The sequence below is a fragment of the Alosa pseudoharengus genome, unplaced genomic scaffold (genome assembly GCF_046254945.1).
Source record: "Alosa pseudoharengus isolate Yale_2024_CS ecotype anadromous, Long Island Sound unplaced genomic scaffold, YU_APseudo_1.1 YU_APseudo_1.1_scf_9, whole genome shotgun sequence".
Classification (NCBI taxonomy): domain Eukaryota; kingdom Metazoa; phylum Chordata; class Actinopteri; order Clupeiformes; family Clupeidae; genus Alosa; species Alosa pseudoharengus.
In genome coordinates, this window is record NW_027468881.1 from 6,635,341 (window position 1) to 6,658,369 (window position 23,029).

Here is a 23,029-nt window from a genome sequence, read left to right on the forward strand (position 1 = left end):
GAGGAGCTACAAGGCAGGACTGTCTCACACACACTCTCTCTCAAACACACACACACACACACATATAAACACACATGTACGCATACACACACATGCATGCTCACACAGACACAGACACACACACACACACACACACACACACACACACTCACACGCACACATACACACAGGCACACACAAGCACGCACATACAAACATACACAAAAGTTGCAAGAGTAGGGGATGGAGTAGTAGATGGTGACAAATTGACAAGCGTGATTTGTTTTCGCGGAGAGGATGTACAGGACTGAGCGGCAGTCATATTTTGTACACTATGCGGTACATCTAGTCCAAATTCACATCACCAGAGGTCTCGCCCATTTCAGAGTCCCCGTCTTGACATAACCTTTTCTGAGCTTCCCATATCACCGGACACATTTGGTACACCTGAGCGGGAGAAAAGCCTTTATGACATGGAGACATCGCCGCCAATCTCGGGGCCATAAAGTTATATTTAAGTGTTCTGATGTCATTTCCGTTTAGTGTTCGATTTGAGACTACGCTATTCTGTTAAATTTCAGGCACTGTGCAAGTAAGCACACAGTGCACAGCACACTGCATTATATTAGAGTGTACTGATGGAAGTATATGGTATATCTGAGACAGACTGTTACTAAATAGCTGCAAGCATTTTGTAAAGGATTTGTGAGGAGATGAATAAATCAGGGATTTTAGAATGGGTCTGGAGCCTCTCAGTTTACTTTATATTTTGTAGAGAAACCTAATTCACTGATTCAGATTCAGAGAAACTGGCAGCCTAATTGGATTTTAATTTTGAAAAAAAAAATTAAAGATTGTGTAAGAGATATATTTGAAAGCCAAGCATTGTGACATGTGTGGGACATTAGTATATTATACATTTTAAAAAAAACATTGTCAGTGACCTCAAGCTCGAACTGTACCTGTGCTTTAGGTGAGTGTTGTATCTTCCTGGCTGCTTCCTGGATTCTTAACTCACTCTCCTCATGGTTTAGGTCAGGAGTCGGGAACCTATGGCTCGCGAGCCACATGTGGCTCTTTTGGGAACTGCATCTGGCTCTCGGACAAACCTGCCATTTGTTTACTCAATAAGTCATGAATAATTTTGGTACTGTATTAAATTAAAAATGGACCTACTGAAATCAAAATGTTAAAATAGTGTTCGAAATATAATATATGTTCACATAGTTTAATCCATCCCATGTCTGTTTTCTACCGCTGAAATTCACGGTTACGTCGATGTAGCCTACTGTACAGATATGAAAAACGCGTTTTTTTATTGGACAATGCTGTGCCGAGATAACATTCCACCCGCTGATGCTTTACTTAAAAATTCAGCTAGCTAACGGTTGTATCCAAAACAAAGAAAATGGCGAAGAGAAAAAAAGATGAACGAGAACACTTTAATTGTTATTGTTGATGTGTGCGCTTGCTGTAGGTTAGATAAGGAAAATGTGAAAAAGGAAACGTCAGTGAGCACAGCTTGCGAGCGCGAACACAAGCGGGCTGAAATGGGAAAGTTTCCATCCGAAGACTGATTCTGAAAACGCGAAATGAACTGCCCGTTATATATGCACACTGCAACGAGTTAGTATTGCTGTGTTAACCCTGTTCGGTTCCACTTATGTGAAATCTTTCTCACATATGAAAAATATAAAGACAAACCTGCGCTCACGTTTAAGGGCAATTCCGCGCAAAACTGTCACATCCATAACGCCAACACAATGCCATGTTGGCGTTATGGATATATGACAGTTTTGCGTGGAGTTGCCCTTAAATGATGACAGCCTCAATTCTTGCATGAAACTTCACCTCACTGAATATGAGCCAGCCAGACTCCAAGGCCATCACCAAATCTAATCTCTGGTACAGTAGGCCTAATGTTCAATTTCGCCAATGACATGTCATGTCATGAAAATTGAGTGTTGTGTTGTTAACTATGAGGTTACTTTGCATACCAAAAGAACACTGGGAAAATAGGGGGTGGTGTTTAGTCTACATGGGAAGCCTAAGGCCTATACTTCTGTCATTCCACTTTACATTTCAAGTTACTTGCACATTACTTTTAAAACTAGTAGAACATGTATTTAAAAATCCTCTGTTGAATGAAAGTAAATGTACATTAAATATCTAAACTTTTTCTTGTAACCGTCTTTTTGGTAAATTGGTAAAAGTGGCTCTCCAGGCAAAAAAGGTTCCCGACCCCTGGTTTAGGTAGTGCGGAATGACCTCCTCAAAGGCCACACACACGCCAGCCTCCTCTGCACTCTTCAGGAAACTTTGGTGGACTCCCCTGCCATATTCATCATCCATAGAGATGAGCCCAACCCAGTTCCAACCGAAAGATCTTATGAGCGCTGCCAAGGCATTTGTCTGGTGCGCATCACTGGGGCTCACTCGGAAAAAGCCAGGGAATTGCAGCTTATCGCTCAAAACAGCTGCAGAGGCCGTGGTGCTTATCTGAAGGAAGTTTATTAAAAAGAAAACAAAACAAATGTTCCATTCATGCACACACATACATATAAAATAACAGGTACAGTATATAGCTGAAGCTTGGCCACAGGGATGGATGTCAGCGAGTATCGCTCCCCTAAGATAACTTTAACTTTTGGACGGAACTCAGAGTAGTCATCCATGACAGGCAAACAGCCCTTTTCTGAAAGCATGTGTTCTCCACAGTGGATAGCTTTGGTAGAGTCTGCACATGGGTCACATAGTACATATCCAATACAAACACCAGGAAGAAATTCTGAGTCATTGACACGTTCAATGGTGTAGATGGCAGCTAGCCTTTTGATGAAGGATGTCAGATCAATACTCCAGGTCAAAGAGGAGAATTGGTAATGTCATTACAATATCGATAATGCTGCCCTACAAGGTAACACATAACATTTTCAATGTCAAAATAAAATGCTTTAGTCACGAAAGCATGCATAGCAAAGTAATGTGTGTGTGTGTGTGTGCATATACCGTATGGGCATAGGCACAGGGCTACCAGCTCTCACGGAATTGACACATTTGGACTTCATTTAAATGATGGACAAAGTCTTACTAAAGCTAATTTAGTAACTGGACACAATTGATTTAACACCATGGGAAGACCTTAAGCAGAAATATTGGTGAGTCCACTCAGTGTTCCCACATAGTTCTATAGTTAGTCCATTCCTGAAGGAGTTTGCACTTTGCCTGCCTTTTGAAATAGGGCCCGTTATCTCACTATCTCACTTTAATCAACTAGGACAGTGTTTCTCAAAGTGTGGTCCGGGGACCACTGGTGGTCCGCAAGCTATCCCAAGTGGTCCGCGAGCAGTTCTGCAACACTGTCTATGTAAGATATGCTAGTTTAAATCATATGAATCCTCTGACACAATAAGCAAAGTGAAAATACAATAAGCAAGGTGGTTCAGTGAGTGTGCTGATATACTGTTGAAGTAGGTCTAATCTATTTTTTTTTTTAGCTAGGTGGTCCATGCATTTTTTATTGGTTAAGTGGTCCTCCATCTGAAAAAGTTTGAGAAACACTGAACAAGGAAGACATGAGCAAGAATCCTGAAGAAAGAGTTATGAGAGGAGAGAGAGAATTCAGGGCCTTCCTACTGTAAATGAAAGATAGCTAAGAGACCAAGACAGAAGGTCCTGATAAAGGGTCTGCCACCAACCATACTTTAACTTTATTATGACCACCGCTAGCGTAGCGGTCATGTAGGTTTAGTCAGAGTTTTTTTTTTCTTCTTTTTATTATTATTTTTTTCCTTCAGTAATATTGTGTCAACAATTTCTAGGAAACTTAAAGAACAGGCTGCACGAAACTTGGGCATGTAGACCCACAAGGATGACACGGAACCATTGATTTTCGTTTTGAACTGTTGCCACTTTTTTTCTATTCTGTTAGTCACTTTCTTTTCTATGTTGGTCTCAAGGTCTCAAGGGGCCATGTCAACCCATCCCATAACCACTAGTTAAAAATGAAAAAGCAAAAATGAGGTGTTATAATCGCAGGTATCTCTAGCTGACATGGTCAAAACTGCACAAAATCTGAGGTGTAGGATCATTATGACACCCTCTGACTGCATGCCAAGTTTCATGGAATTCCTTTATGGGGGACCATAATAAACGAATATATGTGTACATTTAGTGACACTACGCACACACGCACACACACACACACACACACACACACACACACACTCATAAACACACACAAACACACACATAAAGATACATGCACATACATACACATGCTGGTACACACACACACATAAGCACACACATACACACACACAAACACCAAACACACACACACACACACACTGTAACTCCCTCTCAAGCACGGGCAGACACAAGTGGTTTCCTTTTACTGGTTTTAATGAAGTCTTCTCCATAGTCAAACCGTGAAAACTAATAATACACAGTATTAAACACATAAACCCATGTTAGCTTATTAGCACACACAGCAGTAAAATAACACGTATAGAAAATAAAATACAGACAGACAAATTACCTCGTTGGCTGCATGCTACGAAAGGAAATCATCTTGAAGCCTTCCTATCTTCAACATTAAACTGTTCTTCTTAACTTCAGTTAATTTAAAGCATGTACTGTAATACTTTCAACTGCGTGACCTTAAACTCAACAGCAACGCATACGGTGCCTGCATACTTCTCTCTCATTCACTCACGTTATAGCAGCTCAGTAGAGGTTTCAAAATAAAAGTCTCTTCTGTCTTACCAGATAAATCAATGTAAAATTACAAAATAAACCTAAACAAATTATCTTATAAACTCAACATAATGGCAACAGTTACACACACACACACACACACACACACACACACACACACACACACACACACACACACACACACACACACACACACACACACACACACACACACAAGCTCAGACACAAGCTCAGACACACACATGCACACACACACACAGGCACGTAGACAAGCATAGGCACGCAGACACACATAAACATTACATTACATTACATTACATTTACATTACATTACATTACATTTAGCAGACACTTCTTGACCAAAGTGACTTACATATGTTAGCTATATTACAAGGGATCACATTGTCCCTAGAGCAACTTGGGGTTAAGTGCCTTGCTCAAGGGCACAATGGTGGAAGGTGGGAATTGAACCGACAACTTTCAGGCTACTGCACGCTAGCCCAGCTCCTTAACCACTACACTACCACACAAACACATACACGCACGCACGCACAAACACACCCACACCACATACACACACACACATAAACACACGCGCGCACACACACACACACATGCAGGCAAGAGGCACAAACACACACACACATAAACACACACACTCACACCCCATTACCCGAACACACACACTTACAAGCAAACACACACACATAAAACACATACACATGCAGGCAAACAGACACACACACAAACACATACACACACACCCCATACACATTACCCCCACACACACACTCACAAGCGAAAAAGCAAACGCACACATGCACACACTGTTTTACATACACAAAAGTTGCAAGTGTAGGGGATGGAGTAGGAGATAGAGATACATTGACAAGTGTGTTTGACTTATTTTTGCTGAGAGAATGTGCAGGACTGAGCGGCAAGCATATTTTGTACCGCTTTGCAGTACATCTAGTTCCCTTTATGTTATCTATCCTCTCTGCTAGTCTACTTCATTAGTTATACCCCACATCTCTCTCCTTCTCTCTCTCTCTCTCTCACTCTCTCACTCACACACACACACACACACACACACACACACACACACACACACACACATGGATGGATGCTCCAATATGTATGCAAAATAATGCAAATAATACAAAATTAGGAAGATCATTTTAGTGCACACAATTTGATCAATTTGGCCTTTTGCTCTTAATTTCGCATTGCATCTCATTCCCTGGGTTAAAATGCTCAAACAGGCAATTCTCCTCCATGACTCTACTCACTTGCTGCAGATGAACTCCCCTGGTCTATCACGGCCCTGGAGATTATCAACTGTGGAATGAACAGAGTTGAGGATCCCTATGATCACTTCCTTATCCGTATCCTTGCACTGTGAGCCCTTCCCTTCCGTCTGGGAGATCTGGACAAGCGCTGCACATAGCACCAAACCGAGGAGATGGAGCCACATGGTGTGCTGCGTGGCATGAGCTGAGGCACTGAGATAGTGATTATCCTATGAGAGACCCAGACAGTGATAATCCAATGACAGGCAGAAAAACAGGCGAAAACTAAATCAAAATGAAATCCATATGTATAGATGAACAACAAGGTCCAGTTACTCCTAAAAGCCCACTTACAGTGAGGTGATGAAAGCTCAAGAGAATCACAGGCTGGGAGGGAGTCTTTTCATACAGAATATGCACACTCTAAACCCAGATTTAGTTGTAATAAATATGTTAGGTGGTCACTACTAATGTTTGTGTGTTTTGTGAAAAATCTATGTCATAACTAAAAGAAATGAGTTGATTTTACTATTTAAGTGAAATATACAGTGCACTGATCATGTTAAGCAGAGACAACGATAAATGTTATGTTTTTGCAAGGCAGAGGAGGGGTCTAAAAAAATTCTGCCCATCAACCATTCCTCCTGCTTCTCAGTCCAGATGAATGACTCCATGCCTCGTGCTGCTGTGACAAATAGGCTACTACATCAAATGGTGGGTGAACTTTCTGATGAACTTGTTGAAAAATTTAAATTATGATGAAATAACCGAAAACTATGTTCAGTTTGACCAATAGTTAGCTAAATGTTTGTTTACTATTTTTACATTAACCTGAGAAAAGTAAGGTAACATTAGCTCCGTTGTTAGCATGCTAGTAGTCTTTCGGACAGTTAGCTCATGGTAGCTACCTTCCAATGGGTGTGTATGCCAGATTATAACAATATCACATATGTTTTCGTGTAAATATACTTGTCTTGGTGCTACTAAGTTTAATTCAGACTTTATCATTGAAATAGGTGTTTCTGTCTGTAGACAGTTTTAGCTAACCATAGCAGCACATGTTGGTTAGCTTTTGGCTAATGTTAGCCGATGTCCATTCACTTATTTGTTGCATTCATAGGTGATATAACAAACTTTTATTTCAACTGTGTAAATGAACATGGACTAAAAAATTGTTTTCTTATGTTCTTTTTTATAGGTTCTTCATCTACAGTGGATGTGGAATATTTATGAGTTTAAATGTTGTTTGTTCATGTTTTATCAATAATAAAAGGCATTCCTATACATTGTGATGAATTTCTTTTCAATTTTTAATAAAACAATTAAATTAATACAGTACCCTAATCTTAAAATAAAAAAAACAATAGGCCTATCTACAGAACTTAGTTCATATTTTAATGAATTTGTTAACATGCATTTTAACCTAGTTATTTTATACAACTGCAAGGCAATCGGTTTCCACGCAATTTTCTAGTAATGACAACTAGTTCGGGTTTAGAGTGCAGGTATTAAGGAAGCGTTCCAGTAACAGTATCTTGATACAGAATTGGGAAATTTCCAACATTAAAAGCGACAGTAAACAAGGTCATATCAACATAGCTAAAGACATAGGGGCAAAATACATTGAGGCAGTTGACGCAAGACACAGCAGTTTCCACGGTACATTGGTATTGCTGTACTACTTCAAGCTCTGTTAGATTTGGGAGGCTCTCATGGAATAACCTTCATGCATACATGGCATTTAGTCATCGAATATCATTGATCTGGGTTGTATCATTTATTATGCCCCATACTGAAACAATAGGAACTTGTGAAAAATGGGACTGCAGTCATTTTTAGTGTGATGTTTTGTTTATAAAAATACTCCTAGGAGTGTGATATGACAGTTAGACAACTCCTAAACCTAAACAATGTTCACCCACTCCCACACACACACACACACACACACACACACACATTCAGTTCTTGTTGTCAGTTCATATTGTCATGTAGCCACTTGTGCGTGTGAACCACCAATGTTCGCACGCACATACAGAAACACACCCACCCACACACACACAAACAGACACACACCCATGTACACCCACTCACACACACAAACACACACACACACACACACACACACACACACACACAGTTCATGTTGTCAGTTCATGTTGTCATGTTGGCACTTGTGCATGTGAACCACCAATGTTCGCACACACAGAACCCCCCCCCCCCCCCCCCCCCACACACACACACATTTTAATGCTTTTATTTGGACCCAACACAGGGGAAGATCACAGATCCAAACATTGAAGGAAGTATGTTACACACTTAGACAGGTCTGATCAAACACAGAATGCATTGTGCTATTTTTATTTTGAACTGCATGATTATGGGTATATCGTCGCTTCCAGATGGATAAACTACCTATTATTGCAGAAATGGAGCAGTACTCCAAAGTTTTTTTGCAGTTGGCTTGCTTAGTCCACACAGTTGCAGTCCGCGTAAGACAAGTTTGTGCACATGCCCAAGACTCCCAAAAACAAGAATGATAATTTTGCATTACCATATTTGTGATGTTGTCGGCAAGTGGCTGATATTTCAGCAGCTTGGAGTTAAAACAAGTGTCCATGTACAAATCAAAAGAACATCCTATTTCAAACAACAGTCTCATTCTTAGTATTGTCATCTATAATGGTGATATCTGGGGTATTTGGAATATTACAGAAAGTGATATTGTTGGTGTTTTCGTCATTGAACCAGTCCATTTGTACAGTGTGGTGCTTGTATATTTTTATCGTTCCCTCCTGTACTTTTTTGATGCTTTGTGATACTAAGTCCACCAGTCTTTCATGCCTTGCTATGTAAAGTCATCAGGACATGTGCAGTGGTCTCATTAGCATAGTTAGTGGAGTGAAGAATGCAGTCTGGTTTGTAGTTGGATGGGTACCACGTAGCCAGGTTTGATCTTGTTGGGAGGACTTGAAGGCGTGATTTGATGTGCTCAATTGTGTTTTATGCCCCCAACGTCATCTTCCAGGCAGCGCTGCCACCGCTGACTTAAAGGCACCTAATCCTAAACCTAACCCCAACCCTAACCCTAACCTTAACCCATGGCTAACCTTACCCTAGTGCCTTCCAGGCAGTGCTGCCTTGAAGACAACATTGGGGGCATAAAACACCAAGAAACATTTGATGGCAAACGTGAGAATATCCTCGCCAAGAGTGGGGTTTGAAAATATGGTGTGGGACAGGGAGTGATTTGCAAATGGTAGAAGCGTCAGTTTTCCCTGTAGCCTGAGGCTTGTCCAGGGGGGTAGCAACGAACAGTGTTTAAAGGTTAAACAAGCAGGCAATTCTCCTCCATGACTACTCACTTGTTGCAGTTAAACTTCCCAGGTCTACCGTTGAGATTCCCTGTGATCACAACTTCCTTACATGTAAGCCCTTCCCTTCCGTCTGGGAGATCTGGACAAGTGCTGCCCATGGCACCAAACAGAGGAGATGGAGCCACATTGAGTGCTACATGTGCTGAGGCACTGAGATAGTGATGGTGCTTTGACATAATGAGAAAGTGATTATCCTGGAAGAGCAAAAACATGGTGAAAACCATAATAAAAATATGATTCCTATGTATGAATGAATGAGGTCCAGTTACGCTACCGTCCACTTACCGTGTGAGACGATGAAAGCCCAAAAGAATACAGGCTGGGCCTCATGATGTACATATACAGGTATTTTGGAGGCCTCCCAGGAACAGTATCAGTATCTTGACAGAGAAGTGTAAGGATATTTGGGAAAGAGTTTCCGCAAAATAAACAGTAAAAATGGCAAATGCATTTATATTCCTCCAAGTACTCAAAGCAATTTACAGAGTAATACCTCACATTCACCCATTCACAAACACACTCATACACCGATGGTGGAGGCCGCCATGCCCACCAGGAGCAGTTAAAGGTTCAGTGTCTTGCTCAAGGACACTGTTACTGAACTGCTCCTCTACCTCCTTAGCCACCGCTGCCCAGTCAACAGTAAACAAGGTCATCAAACCATACGGGCAAAGTACCGTGAGGCAGCTGATACAGGACAGAAGTGGTCACAGTACATTAGCATTGTTGTAGGCTACTTTAAGCTTTAGGAGGTTTTCATACAATGACCCCCATATATTTTATAACAAATCCAACAGTAAAGAATCAACACACTCAAATGCAGTATTAATCTATATTAGACATCTACATACATAGTATGGTTATTATAGCAGACACGTTGCACATAGCAACCTGCAACATTACAATATCAATACAATAAGACACTCAGAATTTACCAAGTGAGCTACTGTCAGCTGAGAGGAATGAGACAACAGGAAATGCTGTGGATTTTTGAGACAAAGCATAACTATACACAAAAAAAGAATGACAGTTCAGTGTTATTTTATTCATTATTTTAGTGTTATTTTGAGTGTGAGTTTTGTTTTGGTAAAAGACAGACATAGAGTGCTGAAAACTGTACAGGGGGTCCTAACCTAAATCCAAGAATGAGACCAGACACAATCTGGTAGAGGCAAGTGTCGAATCCTGGATCTCTGGATTGAGATGGAGATGGATGACATACATAAGCTTGCATAGCCTTGTAAAAAATGTTCCATGTGTCCAAAACATTTTGTAGTGAGTATACCTATGAAGTTTTGTTTGGAGCACTACATCATGTGATATTGGTCGCAAAGTCATAATGGTTAACTTTTTTGATGTGTAATTTAAAAATGATTTGACGTCAAAGATCAAACATATTTTTGTCAGCATAGATAGGCAACAATGTACATTATGAACTAGTTGGATGCGGTTCATGGCCAACCACATCACATCCGACTAGTTCATACTGCAGATTTCACATTTTTGAACATGTGGATATGGGAAAAGTGAAGGCTACATGTTTAGAGTAGAAGACCAGTCGAGCAAAGATAGATTAAAATGATAGAATGATTTTGACGATGGGCCAAACTGTTCTCTAAACAGGCTATGAGTTGAAAACATTATTATTGGGGGTGCTACAGCGCCCATACCACGTTTGGGTCTATGTGCCAATGGGGACAATGGGGGTTCAAGTCTGACCTGGGTCATGTCCCAATCCCACACCATCTCTCTCTTGTCACTCACTTCACTGTCCTGTCAAATTAAAGGCCTAAAAGCCCCCATTAAAAAAAAACCTTCATTATTACAGCACCACCTTGAGGTCAGTGTGTGTCAATTTATGCAAATATGTATGGACCTTTTTTCTTTATTTTTCTGTCCATTCTATCAGAATTATTAATAAATATACTATATTATATTATCTATATTAATAATAATCTTGACAAAGGTGAGAGTACCTACAGTTTCTCTCCTTGGACTCGTAAGTGCATACTGTGCAATATGGGTAAATAAAAGTAGCCTAACTCCATTATATTTCTCAACCACAGTTATGTTGTTTGTAAACTGATGAGTTAAGGTCACACTACAGAGAGACCTGACGAGAGTGAACAGGTCCTGCTGGGGAAACCTATATATGTTGTGGGAGAAGTAGTTTTAATACTAGGTATCTGTATGGGATTGATAGCAGATTCATTCAGGTGAAGGACTACAACTCCCACTAGGCACTTTCCATTGAGGTCACGTGTTTTCCAAGATGGCGGCTGTGTAAGACGGTGGTGAATCGTATGCGTCTTGTTTTCAATCAGCAAAGGTGAGTTTTGTGCCAGAATATACTTATCATTAAAGACCGAATGATAACTGTGTGCATCTACTCGCTCATAACGTATACTTCTAAACAAGGATTCCGAAATACTTGAATGCATATTGTTGTATTTAGCACAGTGTGACATCTTGCTAGCTCGCTAATCAATCAGCTAACTTCAGTGCGTGACCAATTCTTATGCAGACCATCTGAAAGAAATAGTCTATCAAAAAAAAACCTACTTTTCCTAAAGCAAATTCACTGTAGGATTAGTGTTTGTGTTTGTTTGTTCAAAACAGCATCTACACGCAATTAACTTCCATTTGAACAGTTCCTCTGTAGCTTAAGTTAAATCTGTAGGCTATAGGATGTTTTACTCTTTTTGTTTACGTCGGTCTGAGTAAACTCCGAACTGTTCGCACAGATGGGTGTAGAGCCTACAGACAAAAAGGAGGGGGAAGCTTCCACTTCCACGACCAAAGACAGAGAGCGCAAAAAGAGCCGATCCAGAGAGAGGGATCGGAAAGGATCCCCAAGCAAGGAACGCAAGCGTCAACGTTCCCGCGAGCGGAAACGCTCTCGAACCCGCTCCAAATCTCCAGACAGGTAAATCAGACATACACTATTAGGTTTGTGTTTTCCAATAACAAGGTCCCTTGATAATGCACATGCTTCTAGCTTGCCTAATTTTGTAGAATCACGCAAATATGTTTCCAGGCTTGGCATGTAAATGATAAACATAAATTAAGTTACATTTCTATTCTTAGTAATAACATTAGACACTAATGACTTATTTTCTGTTACCCTGACATGTCTCCATAGAGACCGGCGATTGAAAGATAAAGACAGAGACAAGGAACGTGACAGAGACAAAGACAGAGACCGTAGCCGGAAGGATCGGGAAAGAGACAAGGATGGCCACCGTAGAGACAGAGACCGCAAGAGATCCAGGTGAGTAGGGGTGTGAAGACTGTTGTTTGATCCTTGCTGTTGGGGATTAGAATAATAAATGTTTGTCATGTCCGCTAGATCTTAAATACTGTCTGTTTCTCTTTCTCTCTCTCTCTTTCTCTCTCTCTGTATTTTTTAATGTATGTTGAAAGGAGCCTCTCACCAAAGTCAAGGGCCCGGATGAAAAGAGAGAGAGACCTGAAAAAGGAGGAGGATGAAGATGATGACAAGAAGAAGAAAGATAAGGTATGTAACTCCTTATGGTGTGTAACAGTGAAATTTAAGGTTAGTATACCATGATGTTATAATTTTGTTCTTTTTCCATACCCTCTCTCACCCTCCCTCAATTTCTCTGTGTCCTTTTCCTCCTCTTCCCTTTATTTCCATTCCCAGGTGCAACCCCTCTCTCTGGAGGAGCTCCTGGCTAAGAAGAAGGCAGAGGAGGAGGCTGAGGCCAAGGTGGGAGTCCTCACTTTTTTGCTCTGCTTTTTGCTCTCCTCAGTTATTTTATCGTCATTTCTGTACACTTGCCTTAGGGCTACTCGATTATGGCAAAAATCATAATCACAATTATTTTGGTCAAAATTGTAATCTCGATTAATGATTATTCATGAGGGAGGCAGGAGCCCACACACATGCAACCCAGCTTGAGTGGCCTGTGCACAGAGGAGAGGGGCGTGTGGAGTGCGGGGCATAAAGAAGCAGCATGAATCAGTGTGCTGTAGGAGTTGAAATTGTATCTATTTCCAAAAACCCTATTTCTTAACTCATTGAATGCCAAGCTGTTTTCGGAAGCTTTGTCCTAGAGTGCCAGCAATCTAGACCATTGTTGATGATTTTTGTACAGCCACAGCATATTCTGTGTTATAGCTATGAACACATACAATGGCTCGTTTAAAAGGTGAGACTTTAAGCTCTCAGTGGGTGCAAACCGTGTATTTCTACACACCTCTGTTCCTGAGAAATCCCAAGCTAAACAGTGGCTAGTTTTCATCAAAATCGCTGTTTTTTTCTAGAAATCGAGATATAACGTCTTTCATGAAATATTAAGTGTTGCCTGTAAACTTTCCGGGAAGTGATCAGCGAGACCTGGCGAGACTGCCACCTAGTGATAGACCCACGAAATTGGCCTGGTTTTGAGATGACGTGCATGCGTCACTGATTCGACCCAAAGCGGCAACCGAGTTATGATAAAATGTCCAGATAAAATGTCCAGATTGTGTGTTTTCATGAGTTTTCGATCGTCATATATTTCATTTCCATTCATCACAGAGTTCCCAAAATCACATATAAGGTGTGTTAGAGTGTCTAGTTTCGTAATTTAAAAAAAAGAGCTAAAAACGTAATATTACGTTTTTGGCACTCAACGCATGGGAAGGAAAAACTTAATATTACATTTTTGGCACTCAATGAGTTAATGGAATGTGGCAAAATAATTGTTTTTTTGTCAATTATACTATTTTTGTGACTGTTTGGAACCAAAATTGAGATTGAAATTCAATTAATTGCACAGCCCTAACTTGCCTGTGATTTACTTACAATACGAGCTGTCATAATTTGTTCTGCTGTATCTCTCTATCTCTGTTACTCCCCCCCCCCCCCGCAGCCCAAGTTTTTGTCTAAAGCGGAGCGCGAGGCTGAGGCTCTCAAACGCAGAGAACAGGAGACGGAGGAGCGACGCCGGATGGTGGACGAGGAGAGGAAGAAGAGGAGAGTGTTCCAGGACATCGGGAGGAAGATGCTTGGTAAACTAAACTGATCATTACTGATTTATAGATTATTTTTTTCCCCAAAAAGCCCTTTGTCTCTTCCGTATACGTGATGTGCATTTTTTAGTTTTGAATACATAATGCTGTATTTAATTATTATGTTTTGCTGTATCAATTTCAATTGTGTAAACAATATTGTGGCGAATAATTTATGCGGCTTTTTCAGTTTTGACAGCATTGTCAACACTAATTCACGGATTAGCTCAGAACATTGTTATAATAAAACTGCAGGTGTCCCAGTTTCTCAACTTGCCATCCCTGCTTTGCCCTCATGTAGAGGACCCCATGGAGAGGGAGCGGAGAGAGAGGAGGGAGCGCATGGAGAGGGAGAGCAACGGAAACGATGAGGATGATGGCCGACAGAAGATCAGAGAGGAGAAGGACAAGGGCAAAGAGCTCCAGGCCATCAAGGCTAGTGAAAGACACACACACACACACACACACACACACACACACACACACACACACACACACACACAGCACAGCACAAACATGCACCTTAACTCAAAGCTATGTATTCCAAATGGTAAATGCTATATGAAGAATGCTATATTAAGAAGTTTCTCTTGCTTTGCCTCTCTCAGGAGCGCTACTTGGGTGGCATTAAGAAGCGCCGTCGCACGCGGCACCTGAACGACAGGAAGTTTGTGTTTGAGTGGGACGCCTCAGAAGACACCTCAGTCGACTACAACCCCATGTGTGTATACGTATAAGGACACAAATGAACCATCATTACTATAACCTTAAAATTATGATTTTACTATCCCACTGCAGCATTGTTTTCCATTGCACTTTTGCTTACTTAAGGAGTTGGCCCTTTAACAGCCTTTGCTTTATATGTACAGAGCTAACCACAAGTCCATTTGAAAGCTTATCTTAATTATCTTAAGCTTACATTCTGCCCAATTACAAACTACTCTACCCATTCTCATCAGGTACATTGATGATGCTGATAAACATTACTGACCTGAGAGTTTCTAAGTGTCTTTCCCCCCTATTCTGTTTCACAGATATAAAGACAAGCACCATGTCCAGCTGTATGGACGCGGCTTCATCGCTGGAATTGACCTCAAACAGCAGAAGAGGGATCAGTCCCATTTCTATGGAGACCTGATGGAGAAGAGGCGAACGCTGGAGGAGAAGGAGCAGGAAGAGTAAGTGCACACACGCACACACATATATACACACACACACACACATATACACGTACACATACACTTACATGGGTATATGATCACTTCTAAAACTGATAGTTCCGGTCCTTGATTGTGATTGGAGTCGCGTTCGATGCCGTTTTAAAATGCAGCATAAACATGACCGCATTTTGTTCTATATTACTGTGCTACCATAACTTGATACAAAAGTTAAAGTAGCTGTGTCTCGATGTTGCTTGGCAACCATTCAGATAGAGGAAATATATTTCTTGGCGGAAGAATGATTATGAATAAATCGTTACATTTCTAGTTGCTTTGCCTTTACTTTATGAAACTTTGCAAAGGTATTTATAGCAACAGTTTTAGAAAAGCAATAAGCCCGGAGAGGCCGTAGGTTACGCTGATTCTACAACAGCTAAGGGGTGGTGTTAGGCACGACGAGCTATGTAAGCATGTACAAACACACACAGTCATGTATACATAAAAATATACACACTGTAGACAAAGATACTGGTTCGGATTACTATACAAAATTGGAATATGTTCCAGCGTTTTTTTAAATTCACATGCGCATAATATGTGTTCCAGCATTCTGTAAGTTCACGTGCGCCTAATATCCATCACCCGTGTCTCTCGCAGGCGCTTTTTGAAGAAGATGCGCAAGAAGGAGGCCAAGCAGCGCTGGGACGACCGGCACTGGTCGCAGAAGAAGCTGGAAGAGATGACGGACAGGGACTGGCGAATCTTCCGCGAGGACTACAGCATCACCACCAAGGGAGGCAAGATCCCCAACCCTATCCGCAACTGGAAGGAGTACACGCTGCCACCCCACATCCTGGAGGTCATCGACAAGTGTGGCTACAAGGTGGGTATTTGTTTTTCGTCATTAGTAGTTACACCAATTTCATTTCAATTAAATTTCAATGTATTGTTATTTAGAGTGCTGCATCGCCAACAACGCAATTAAAAAAATAATAATCAGTTAATAAATAAATAATAAGATGAAAAGTGGAAAGTTAAGGTACTAACAATTAAGCAATAAACAATAAAACAATAGGCTAAAACAGGGATTCCCAAACTGTGGTACGCATACCCCCGGTGGTACGCGAGCTGAAAAGGGCTATGGCGGAATTTTTTAATTTTTGTCCATTTTAAATCTTTTGTAATTAATTCATGAATAAATACATAATTTCGAATCAGGTCATAATGATGGAAACATGAAATTAAAGGATATAATTTATAAACTCTGTATGTGTTTATCAAAAAAAGGGCAGCTTATTACACATGACACCTGGAATAGCTAATAGAATGCGTTACTTTTGAATGCGTTGGATGGTCCGTGGGGGGAAAGTTTCGCGGATATAACAGGTTTTTGAAAACAACAAAAACAGATAGGAGGGAAGGAGCAAAGCTAGGAGTTATTTCAGATGGGCAAGAAAGGTAACATTAAGCTAGGCTTTACATTTAACAAACTAAAGGTAGCCTAAGTTTAGCCTTTCTAGGCTGTATAGCCTAATGTCCAAACGAATACATCCTTGTCATGCGTTGTTTTAGGCCTATTATAAGATATTGTATGTGGATGTAGTTAGGCTACTATGCAGGCTAATTTTCATAACTTTTTAACTGACCAAATGCACGCACTTAAAACCGGGAAACGGAAAAATATTGTCAACGCTCGGGGGGTTATAGAATGGGGGGGTTATAGAATGGGGGGGTTATAGAATGCGTTACGTTTTTATGTGTTGGATGGTGGGGGTACGCGAGCCGAGTCGGAATGTAGGCGGTGGTACGCGGGGGGAAAAGTTTGGGAACCGCTGGGCTAAAACAACAACCATCAATCAGGATCCAGATTTACTTTTTTGTATTTCAGTCAGTCAGTTGTCAGTCAGGGTGTGTTGATGGAGTGGTGCTGTTGCAGCTGCAAATTGATACTTTAATGTCCGTTTCTCCTTTCAACTCAGGATCCTACGCCCATCCAGAGACAGGCCATTCCTATTGGCTTACAGAACAGAGACATCATCGGTGTGGCTGAGACTGGTAGCGGTAAAACGGCTGCCTTCCTCATCCCGCTATTGGTCTGGATTACCACACTGCCCAAGATTGACAGGTGAGGGTCTGGTAAAAAAAAAAATCTTAACCACAAGGCACCACAGGAGGGTGAAGAGGTGCCATCTTTAATCACAATCAGAGATGAAAATCACCACTGGGGACATGTTACCATCAACAAAGTTGCAGCAGCAATTCCAAAGTTCTCTGGGGCGAGGCCCAGCCTTATACAGGTTAAATTACATTGTTTCCAGACAAAAGCATTACATACAGACATATGACAAAACCCATGACTGTCATGCTGTAGCTTCGGCAGAGACAATGGACAACTCAAGCAAAATACCACATATACACCTTTCCTGCTGTTAGAGGCCACATCACATGATTTCTCTGCAGAAGCATAGGCGATGCATATCACATAGTCACTTGTCTGCCTCAGGGGATTCCTGCACTATTCTAGTGGCTGTCGCATGATCTTTATTAGAGAGCTATTCATGGAGAGAGCAAGTTAACCTCCGGTTACAAGTCCGAAGCGCTAACCAGTAGGCCACAGCTGCCCCAATCTTGGATGATTCCTTGGTTGCTCCCAGATTAAGGCAGCAGTGAGAATAATGAAACCTAATGGTGTAGCCAGACCTGGTCACAGTTTTCAGAGGAGGAGGAGTCCAGCTGTTGGTCAGATCTTAAACTCGTACTGCTTGTGTTCTCTGTAGAATTGAGGATTCTGACCAGGGCCCGTACGCTGTGATTCTGGCTCCGACTCGTGAGTTGGCCCAGCAGATTGAAGAAGAGACCCTTAAGTTTGGCAAGCCCCTCGGCATCCGCACGGTGGCCGTGATTGGTGGTATCTCCCGAGAGGACCAGGGCTTCCGCCTCAGGATGGGTTGCGAGGTCAGACATCAGGACTCACACACACACACACACACACAAACAAACAGACCCCAAGATCTTCAACCCATATCAATGAATTCTATTTGAAAATAATTAAGAATTATTGACTGGGAGGTTTAAACTTGATTTGGGTAATGTGACACAAGAATTAAATTTTACTGTAATTAATTATTGCAGTAGCTTCTATATTATATTATTTCGTACACATTCATTAACAATCGTTAAATGACAACTTCATAATCACAATCTCATTGTCCTGTCTTCTCATCTGATCCTCCTAATCCGTTCATAGATTGTGATCGCCACTCCCGGTCGTCTGATCGACGTGCTGGAGAACCGCTACCTTGTGCTCGGACGCTGCACGTACGTCGTCCTGGATGAGGCCGACAGGATGATTGACATGGGTTTCGAGCCCGACGTGCAGAAGATTCTGGAATACATCCCAGTGACCAATCAAAAGCCAGATACAGACGAGGCAGAGGACCCCGAGAAAATGATGATGAACTTCGAGTCTGGCAAACACAAATACAGACAGGTGGGACAGACACTCTGAAACAAAACTTAAGGTTGCGCTAAACAAGATTTTTGATCGATTTTTGATCTATTTTATTTATTTTTATAAATAACCTTTTGTGTTTATGTTTGTAAATAACCCTCCCTACCCCTCCCTGCTCGGTGTTCCCAGACGGTCATGTTCACAGCCACTATGCCCGCGGCTGTGGAGCGCTTGGCCAGGAGCTACCTGCGGCGCCCCGCGGTGGTCTACATCGGTTCTGCAGGCAAACCGCACGAGAGAGTGGAGCAGAAGGTCCTGCTCATGTCCGAGCCCGAAAAGAGGTCAGGGAGTCACACACACACACACACACACACACACACACACACACACCAGTGAGTAACTTAATGGAACAGATGAAGCCTTAGGGGCCGTTTTCCAGAAACATTTCTTGTAGCTGGTATGGATCTTGGTGCACAACAGTGCCACAGAAGCTCTTTTGTGCTTTGCTCCTGATTTAGCTTGACCTGCTCCTATAAACTGTTACAGTATTTGGTGAACTGTGCCTACTGACTACAGCGCCCGCTCTCTCAAACACATCAAAATGACACAGGAGTCTGTGACTAACTCCCTTTCAACTCTTCCTTCCTCTCGGTTTATAGGAAGAAGCTTCTGGAAGTTCTTTCTCGCGGTTTCGAGCCTCCCATCATCATCTTCGTCAACCAGAAGAAGGGTTGCGACGTGCTGGCCAAGTCTCTGGAGAAGATGGGGGTAGGATGCGACCCAAAGCACTTCAGACACATCGGTCATTTTCTCCTTGACAGACAGGGGGCAGTAGCTGACCAGTGTTTCTCTCTCCTCTCTCCCCGCAGTACAATGCTTGCACGCTCCATGGTGGCAAGGGCCAGGAACAGAGAGAGTTTGCCCTCTCCAACCTCAAAGCCGGCGCCAAGGACATCCTGGTGGCCACAGACGTGGCCGGCAGAGGTATCGACATCCAGGACGTCTCCATGGTGCTCAACTACGACATGGCCAAGAACATCGAGGGTAAGAGCCGACTCGGACACGCCTCTGACTTCACTTCCGTTTCCATAGCGTCTCTGGGGCCCGGGGCCCCATCGCTTCCTGTTTTTCCCTCGATCACGCCTCTAATGGCGAGGTATAGATTCAATAGAACAATGGGACCATTAGCACTATCTAAACACGGCATCCTATATGGTAAAGTATTTAGCAAATGCAAAAGGATGTTGTGCCCAGCACGCTACAGGGCCTCTATAGACTTTTATTGTGGGAATATTACTGGCTTGTATTGTGTATTGGGTGGCCAGGAGATGTGTTGATTGTGAAATATTGTTGGAAATCATCTGGATATGTGCGTTAGTGGCTGTATTCAATCTCAGCTTGTGTTATTATTATAAGACATGCAGTCCTTCATTATTACCTATATTATTTTTTTGTCATATTCAGCTAATTTCTCCTCACCTATAGCCGTTTGGATACACTCCTGGTTCAGTAAATTAAATCAAAGAAAATAGCTTTGAGAGTAATGCACTATTCTAGCCAGGAGGCCTTGAAGGGTTGTACTTAAATAGCTGAGTCCACATATAAATATTTTGCCAGGATTGAAGACTGACCATTGACTTAAAGTAACTAAAATTTACAGAATTGGACACATGAATTGGACCTCTCTCTTCACACACACACTTACGTATGCTTTGATCTCCCCATCACAGACTACATCCATCGTATTGGCCGAACGGGTCGTGCCGGCAAGAGCGGAGTAGCCATGACCTTCCTGACCAAGGAGGACGCGTCGGTGTTCTACGACCTGAAGCAGGCCATCCTGGAGAGCCCAGTGTCCACCTGCCCTCCAGAGCTGACCAACCACCCGGAGGCGCAGCACAAGCCTGGCACCATCCTCACCAAGAAGAGGCGCGAGGAGACCATCTTTGCCTGAGGGGGGCGGACTCGCCAGCCACACCCCCCGCTGGGGAGGGTCTGCGACAGAGGGAGGCCATGGGTGTCGGCCATTTTGTTCTGGGATTTACTCTGTGTCACTTTGTATTGCGTTATCGGTCATTTCTTACCTGGTCCATCTCTCGTCTGTCATTTCTTGTACGTCACTCTCTCTGTCTCTCTATATCCCTATTTCTGGTTGTTATCATCCATTCACGGCTGTTTTCTCTATCTGACTGTAAACCCCAGATCCCTCCCTGTGTTGGTGAAGCTGGCCACCTGCCCTTTGCTGGGTCAACAGTAAAGGGACCATGAAGTTGTATAGCCATGTGTGTGTGTGTGTGTAAGAGAGAAACTGCACAACCTGCGGTGCTTGGATTAGTGACACGTACATTTTGAGCTCGAAGGTGACTCAAGGGTCAGCCCTCCTTCACCAGATCATTTTTGTTTTTGTTTTTTAGTGTTTTTTTTCTGACTGATATCAGTTTACCAATCTCCCAGTTTTAAATTGTTAAGAGACCAATTCAGTGAGTAGACTGTAATCTACCAGCAAGATCCCAATTCAACTGTGCTTTTTTTCAGACAAGTGAGTATTTCTGCTATAGGTTGCAACATTACATTGTATTTGTGACTTTTAATAAACCCAAATTTGGCTGAACTGTGATGTTTGACTTGGTTTTTTACAGTGTTGCTGTGAAAATCATCTCCCATATCCATGCAATGTTTATTAACCTGTGAATGTCGGCTGAGATAGTAGTAGTATCTATCACTGAGCTCAGACCTGCTTCGCCTGGACAGGAAATGATGCGTGCTTGTGAACACGACCTCTGGAACTCCACCAGACTGTATGTACTGTTAAATTGTTACTGGTACACCCATAAACACGAGCCCAACCAAGATGTCTTTTACTGGAGTCAAAACATTGAAGATCTGAGAAACTGGCCACCAAACCTGAAATGGATGTCGTGTCCTATTATCCAAGTAATGAGACTGCATGGTAAACACAGCTTCTGTATGTGATTTAAAGGTGCAGTAGGAAAGCCTTATAAAACTAACTTTCTGCCATATTTGCTGAAACTGACCCTATGTTCAAGTCTAAGTGCATATAGACAGCAAAAGAAAGCTCATGAGAGTTCAGGTGCACACGTTCTACCATGCACAGCTCTCTCGGGGGAGACCGTTTTGTGAAGAGGGACTGAGAAGTTGTCGATGTTCAATTTTTTTTTGAACATCGGCTAAGTCCTGGATCTTCGCAGTCCTGCCTACGGCACCTTTAAGAGGTTCTTGCTTACTCCACTGTCTTTCCAATGTGCTATAGAACATCATTAACAGGCAATACTGTCCTGGCTTTACAAGTTTTACAGATTTAGAAGTGGAAATGTTTAGCTGTTGACAACAGAACCCAGCAGAGTAGCAAAAGTGACTTGTTTTGTTCTACTTTAGTTATTTATTGCCACAAAATACCCAGACACCCAGATAAAACAACAGCACAGGATGGTTAAAAGTACATAAAATGTTATGTTTATTATAACTGATAGCATTTTCTTCCTTTTTTTATTGAAATAGAAAGCATTCTATACAGCATCAGGCAGGAAATCTTTTTATGACATTTCAAAGTTTTTTATGTTTATTGATTTTTTTTTCTTTACATTTTTTCTTTAAACTCTTCTCAGAAAGTCAGGGCAGGGCGTGAGGCATCACGCATATAGAGACCATGGGAGTCCTGTGAAGTCGGGGGCTATAATCAGTGCACTTATTGCATTGAAAGCAGACATTAAAAAAAAAAATAGTGCAATATCTTTTCTTTTCTACCTACACAATGGAGGAAGTCTTGATGTTCTAAGGCGTTATATTTCAATGTTCGTATTGCATACAGAATAGAAGACAAAAGGAAGTCACTAAATCATAAAGGTTGTAAAAATTGTGCTTCTCATACCCAAAATAACCCTTGATGTTTTGTTGTAGTTAATTTATATTTTAAATTATTATATTGGTCCGCTTGAAAAAACATTCTGCCGAAACATGGGAAGAACTAGCTTATAATGTACGAGGACATGCAAATTGCCTTCTGAGTTCACAGAAGAAAGA

At 41.8% G+C, this 23,029-nt stretch overlaps 2 protein-coding genes and 1 long non-coding RNA gene across 3 annotated transcripts; 2 read left to right on the plus strand and 1 right to left on the minus strand.

The window, feature by feature from the left end:
- Nucleotides 1-2,148: 2,148 nt before the first annotated feature.
- On the minus strand, nucleotides 2,149-6,172 carry LOC143114937 (G-protein coupled receptor family C group 6 member A-like). The gene is made up of 3 exons (XM_076276778.1): nucleotides 5,988-6,172; nucleotides 2,550-2,835; nucleotides 2,149-2,478 (listed from the first exon to the last, which is right to left on the minus strand). Exons 1-3 carry the CDS (start codon nucleotides 6,170-6,172, stop codon nucleotides 2,149-2,151), a joined length of 801 nt encoding a protein of 266 aa, XP_076132893.1.
- Nucleotides 6,173-6,520: 348 nt separating this feature from the next.
- On the plus strand, nucleotides 6,521-7,271 carry LOC143114983 (uncharacterized). The gene is made up of 2 exons (XR_012985020.1): nucleotides 6,521-6,701; nucleotides 7,186-7,271. It is a non-coding gene; the product is annotated as an uncharacterized LOC143114983 (long non-coding RNA).
- A 4,345-nt stretch (nucleotides 7,272-11,616) lies between these two features.
- ddx23 (DEAD (Asp-Glu-Ala-Asp) box polypeptide 23) lies at nucleotides 11,617-21,599 on the plus strand. The gene is made up of 17 exons (XM_076277208.1): nucleotides 11,617-11,690; nucleotides 12,106-12,287; nucleotides 12,504-12,632; nucleotides 12,785-12,878; nucleotides 13,026-13,091; nucleotides 14,239-14,377; nucleotides 14,679-14,812; nucleotides 14,986-15,098; nucleotides 15,412-15,555; nucleotides 16,195-16,420; nucleotides 17,517-17,662; nucleotides 18,315-18,492; nucleotides 18,785-19,027; nucleotides 19,178-19,329; nucleotides 19,648-19,756; nucleotides 19,858-20,032; nucleotides 20,719-21,599. The coding sequence occupies exons 2-17, from the start codon at nucleotides 12,106-12,108 to the stop codon at nucleotides 20,940-20,942; spliced, it is 2,454 nt and encodes an 817-aa protein (XP_076133323.1). The 5' UTR covers nucleotides 11,617-11,690; the 3' UTR covers nucleotides 20,943-21,599.
- Nucleotides 21,600-23,029: the final 1,430 nt, after the last annotated feature.